The sequence below is a fragment of the Monopterus albus genome, unplaced genomic scaffold (assembly GCF_001952655.1).
Source record: "Monopterus albus unplaced genomic scaffold, M_albus_1.0 scaffold206.1, whole genome shotgun sequence".
Lineage (NCBI taxonomy): Eukaryota > Metazoa > Chordata > Actinopteri > Synbranchiformes > Synbranchidae > Monopterus > Monopterus albus.
The window spans coordinates 651,631-657,741 of NW_018128086.1; the positions used below are offsets into that span (position 1 = coordinate 651,631).

General features: G+C 41.0%; 1 protein-coding gene across 1 annotated transcript in view; it reads right to left on the minus strand.

Annotated features, from left to right (window-relative positions):
- Positions 1 to 1,070: 1,070 nt before the first annotated feature.
- Positions 1,071 to 6,111, minus strand: part of bmp8a (bone morphogenetic protein 8a) — an 8,814-nt gene continuing 3,773 nt past the window's right edge. The window contains exons 3-8 of the mRNA XM_020618514.1: positions 5,736 to 5,928; positions 4,993 to 5,141; positions 4,612 to 4,791; positions 4,166 to 4,245; positions 2,794 to 2,904; positions 1,071 to 1,734 (exon numbers count right to left, since the gene is read on the minus strand). Coding sequence (XP_020474170.1) covers positions 1,585 to 1,734; positions 2,794 to 2,904; positions 4,166 to 4,245; positions 4,612 to 4,791; positions 4,993 to 5,141; positions 5,736 to 5,928 — 863 coding nt within the window. The 3' untranslated portion in view covers positions 1,071 to 1,584. The remainder of the gene's footprint in view (positions 1,735 to 2,793; positions 2,905 to 4,165; positions 4,246 to 4,611; positions 4,792 to 4,992; positions 5,142 to 5,735; positions 5,929 to 6,111) is intronic.

Genomic DNA, 6,111 nt, shown 5'->3' on the forward strand with positions numbered 1-6,111 from the left:
CACACTGCTGCACTTAGACATTTTCCTCATTACATAACAAGACCTTGATATAACTTTTCACAACATCTGAAGTAAGCAAGAGTCTAGGGGCCTTGCACAAGATCTCTGGATAGTCTTAAATATCAGGGTCTTGTTTCATAATGAGGAATATGTCTAAGTGCAGCAGTGTTTTCAGTTGTTGTAACTGTCAGTGGAGGCCTGTGGCACAGACGAATAGGCTCACCCAGCACTGACAGATGGGTGTCAACTAACTGTGAGTTGAGGCAACTCTTTGTTAGTTTTAGTTTCTGTATGGGGAAGGTTTAAAATACTGCTAATGTAGAAAATGAGCGACCTTATCCTGCAACAGCTGGCCGTCATCCAGAGGACTTGACGGCACATTCAGTGGTTTCATCGCCTCCACATGGACGCGGCTCTGCTGAGACTACACCCACCTTCACGTCTTCTCACTTGAACAGAGGGAACACAGTGATTCAACCACTAACCCACTGAAAAGACAAATCCTCTTTGTGTCTGTTAACATGCAGAATATTAGTTCCTGTTTTGAAAGATTGTCAGTGCTGTTGCTCCACGCCTTACAACAATACCTCAAGTCAGATCAGACAGCAACTGATTGGTTTTATCCAGATTCTTACACAAACACAAAGCCCTGCGCTCGTCGATGGGTGCAGCAAGTTTGTTCTCTGATGAAGTTTTAATTAAAGATTTTAGTAACAGCCTAAATGGTAACTCCCTCATCACTAATTTGCTTTCACTGTACTTTTTTTTTTAACCCTTTTCAATAAATTGAACAGTTTATTTAATGTGACTGGTCTTCTCCTCTGGTTATTGATTACATCACAATTAGACTAACAGACCTATTTGTAGTAAGTTTGAAGTAAATGTACTCTTCATGAAGATTATTCCTAATCTGACATTTAAAAAAAGATATACTTCAACTGGGAAAGAGGATGATTTAGAATAAAAATTTGATTTGACCATTTCCACGACTCTACATTTCCCTCAGTCCATCTACCATCAGTCAAAATAATATTAAATATTTTATTTGGATACAATTGAATAGTTGCTTCATATAAATCCGAGTTGCAACAACAGTATTGCTGTCGATTTCCTGCTTGTAAAGAATAAACCTAATGTCACATTCTGCCAGTTTCAGAATAAAACATCCTTTGTTCCTAAGACAAAAAAACCTGAAATACTGTACAATAGAAAAATGTTCTGATATCCACCTTAACTTCATGATGCTGATGTGTTTGTTTAAAGGCACAGACTTCGATATTTCACTTTGTTTTGCAGAAAAACCTTGAGCATAACTGGAATATGCAGCATTATAAACATAAACAGCCAAGCCTGAGAAAATGCTGTAATTAAGAAAAAGCATTAAAGCCTCAGTGAACTTTTAACTCCTAAAACCGATTAAAGACAGTTGGCACTGATTGTAAATCAGCCGTCAATCATATGGCCGATGTGTTCAATTAGATTTCTGGTGTGTTTGTCATCCAAGCTGTTTGCCAACTTTTAAGGTTCCTGCAGAGTTTGTGTCTGACCCGTCCACTGGACACCTGTGACTGCAGAACCTGAGTCTCATAGACACCCGCATGTCTTAACCACCATGTTACGATGCCTTTTGAGGATGACGTTGTTGTTGTCATCATAGAAGAGGACGGAGATAGGGCTGAGCTTGGTGGGGGCGCAACACGCCTTGGGAACCTCGTCAGGCTTCAGGAGGTGGACCTGCCCCAGCACAGCGAAATACAGTTTTTATGTACCAACACGACAATGTAGTAATACTTCACATACACTAAGTAAATGTACTGCAGTCAAAATTAAGTTGTTTCATCATCAAAATGCACTTAAAAGTGTCAGTAACAAAAGTACTCATTCTGTAGAAAAATGGTTCCTGCAAATAATTATATGTTTTAAAAGCATCTGATAATTTGACGTCTGGGCCTTAAACGCTTATTTAAATTAGACCATTTGAGAAGTTTAGAGGGAAAGTTACTTCTAACAACTTGTACTTGAGTATTTTCATTTCTGCTGCTTCATACCCAGACTTTACTACAGTACAGAGGCAAGTACTTTTTACTGCACTACAAGTATTTGATAACTCGAGTTGCTTTTCAGAATCCGATGAATAAACTAAATAATCCTAAGACTTCATTGATCCTCGGTGGGAAATTCACAAGATACCCAGCAGGATGTGAAGTACTTCAAATCAAAAGCATATTTGGTAGTTAATATTAGCTGCAACATTAAAGTGAAGAACACAATAACTTTAGTTCACTAATTTAATATACATTAATGTGAAATGTGCCATTCTGCATAATTAGTAATTTTGCAACTTTAAATATATTTTGATTCCAATACTTTTGTATTTTTTCTTTTGTAACCTTTTGAATGCAGGACTTTTACTTGTAACAGTATTTTTACACTGGTATCGCTACTTTCACTGAAATGAGCACTGAGTATTTCTTCCACAGATTGTTAGGGGCCACATGTCAAAAGGATTAGGAACTGCTAGTTTAGTGTGTACCAGTGCGTTATATTTTAAAAGCATCATATGTTATATGTAAAATCTTAATTTGAAAAGTAAACAGTAGCTAAAGCTGTTAAATAAATGAAGAAAAAAGTACAACTTGTTCATAATGAACGTTTCCAGCAGGGGGCGCCAGAGCTGCTCCTTAGTGACACAGCAGGCCTTTATACTGCATTGTGTTAGTTTGATCTACTTCCTAATGGCAAAGCTCAGCCCTGGGATGGAGCAGCAGTGTCCAACCTGTGTGTAGTACTGACCACTTGCTGGATGACGGCGTGGTTGGTGGCGTTCATGCAGGAGCCCAGAGGATAAAAACACTCTCCATCACAGTAGTACGCTGAATATCCGGTGGGAGCCAGTACCCAGTCCTGAGCAGACAGAAACACAGTTTGTTACTCAGGGCACAAGTTGTCACCTCATCTGACAATGTGCAGTCTGACATGAAATTAAATTAACTACCAATAAGACATAGGCTCATGTTTATCAAACTCTAGAAGTGAAATCTGGACGTGAGCAAAGGATAAAAGTCTAAAACCTTCCCTTTTCTCGCTATTAAATAAAAGCAATGTATTAAATGTGTTAAACCACCTTAAATTTAAGGCTGCTCCAGTTGGTTAAGGGGAAGACGTCAGTGTTTTAGGTGAGTACACACCTTCTAATGTTACCTGAGCAGAACTCAGAATTGGGTCAAGATGCTGCCGTCCTGGCCAGGTCTCCCTCAGAAGAACAGCTACAGACCATTTTAGTTCATTCAATCAGCACCTTTTCCAGGTCACACTAAATTCTTACTGTGTTACTTTTCTCTGCTGCACCTCACCCACCAGCAGCAGCTCAGTTTTCCTCTAGTTTCCGTTTTTCTTGTCTAAATATATGACTGTTGTTAACTTAAGAGTCAACAGTTAAGAAATTAAAGATTTCGAACAAACTTTTTTTTTTACAAAGAGTAAATTGTGAAGATTTCTTTAAATGAATGAAAACAATTAGATTGACCATAATCAACCAGTTTCCCTCAGTCCATCTACAATAAGTCAACGGTTTTTATTTACTCAATCCAACTGAAAGTTCCTTCATATAAATGTGTTGCAACAGCAGCAGCATTGTCAGTTTCCACGACTTAAAACTGACACATCACTGAGCAAAGTATGAGGATGTCTGTTCAAAAAATCCGCCCACACCTGTCCCACTGTTTATTCCTTAACACACATCCTCACATTTTGCTCACTGATGTAAGTCATATGCAACTCATTTTTAAAAACAGTTTTACTTTTACAAGAAAGAAACTGACAACACTACTGTTACAACACAAATTAATATGAAGAAACTATTAACTCCTCTACTCAGTAAACAAAAAGATGATGGACCAAGGGAAACCGATTGATAACAGTGGGACAGGTGTCGGTGAAACCTCCTTTACATTACTCCGTTACTCCGACACGTGCTAACGTTGGAGTAAATGCATCTTATTCTTCACACTCAGTGAACAACTTGTGTTACTACTTATCTGGCTCCATAGGACATTTATGAACTTTTACACATTTGAGGAATATCTGTTGTGTAAATGGAAGCGTAGAGTAAATGAGGTGGATGAAAAGGCTGTGATGAAGAATTGGAGCATTAAGCAGAGCTGACCTTCCAGCCCAGGTCACTGAAGCTGACATAGAGCTCGTGTTTCTTACAGGGCTCGCCTACGTTGTTGGTGGGACTCCGATCTGAACAGGGGAGAAAAAACGTTCACTGAGAGCAAAGTCACTGAATCGTTTTTATACGATTTCAGTCAGAACACACTGTTTTCTGTTATTTATCCAACCACTTAATCTGAAATCACATTAGTGAAAGATGTTTTTTTTTAAACTGAAAGTCCTCTACAGGACAGTCACATGTTTGACCAGAATTTCAGTAGTGTAAGGCTTTACACTGAGTACATCAGCAGGGCTGGGTTCCACAAAATAAAACTTTAATATCTTAACTGAAGGCGAGTGATGTCCTCATCAGGAATCTTAACTTAAAACCTTGTCAGACACAAATACCGGGGGGAATTAAAGCATCAGAGTCAGTGTGGGTGCCTGGAACCTCACTGTGGATGCTGGGGACTGGGAGGTCATATTTGGGTTTCTTCTTGCGGGGGTGGGGCTTGACAGCTCGCGGTGGCCGACAAGGGACTTGGCTCTCCCTGAAGAATGTCACCATGAAGGGTTGCTTGGAGCGAGGACCCCTGCGCCCCACCAGCCCGATCCAGCCTGCAGACAGGGAGCGGTCTGGAGGAGAAGGGGGGTCAGATAAGAAACTGTACAATGATATGGACAAACTGTGACGCTGTTCAGCTTTGTCTCGTGCTGTGTTAAACTTGTATCACTGATTAAAATAAAACATTTCAAAGAGGCCTGGTGTAAACTTCTCATAACAACCAATGAAACGAGGTCTGTGATGGTTCTTGTGTAGCTCAGTGCTGCACCCACCTTCCTCTGTCTCCACATAGAGGCGTATGCCCAGGTTGCTGCGGGGGTGGAGGAGCCAGTGGTTGGAGGCCGAGGTGACGTCGAAGGCCAGCCAGCCCTCCTGTCCCGCAGGCACCGACTGCATGTCCAGGAGCACCAGCTCAGCCTCTCTGACAGGAAGAACAACTGGCTCACTTTTTAAACACTGGCCAAATGTTGCACTCAAGTGAAAAATATAGGCACAAATCGTTCACTTCTACTTCTACTCAACCTGTTGGTTGAAGTAGATCCCAGGTGGCTGCAGCACAAAACCAAAGGCGCAAACACACACCTGAGAAAATGTTGTGAAGCGACTGTACAAAACTGGTCACGATGAATCACGATGAGCAGCAGATCAGCTCAAAATCAGAACAGTTTAGCTGTTTAACAGAACTGAACATCTGTGCTACTTCAGAGTTTTAAGTGACGCAGTCTTCTTCCTCTTCACAGATGCTTTTTTCACTCTCACCCTGAACTAGCGGCAGGTGTCCGAGCTCTGGCTGCAGATGAACACCCGGCAGCTTTTCAGGGATTCAGTTTTCTGCTCTAGTCTGCTTCACAAAGCTCAGGCCCTGTTTGAGGGATGGGCTTTTATATACTGTACATATATATTTTATTTATTTAATAAGTGGAGAAACTATATATATCATCAAGGTATCTTTTAACTTTGACAGTAATAATGTAAGTTTAAAGCAATGCTCAAGAAAATGTAAACCAGAGGAAACCTGTGTCTGTTTTCTCGCTGGATCTCGTAGACGGAGATGTGCAGTGTTCGGTTTGCCCTCTGGCCCATCGTCAGGGTCTTATAGATACGAAACTCTGCTGCTGTCACTGCCTCACCCTGAGGGAGGGGGGTCAGGTCGAAGCGAAACTCCTTCCAGTAGGGACGAGGCTGCAGAAGGTCACGCTCCTGCTCCACTGCAGACAGACAGATTACTGCGTATTAGAGGAGCAGGAGGAGAACGCACATGAGAGCTGACAGGAAATAGATAGTTTTTCTTGTAGGGCTTTCAACTCCAGAGTGTAAAACCACAGTGACAGAAAGACGAGCACATTTCTCATAATACTGTTTCCTTAAGTACAGTACTTGAGTACATTTAC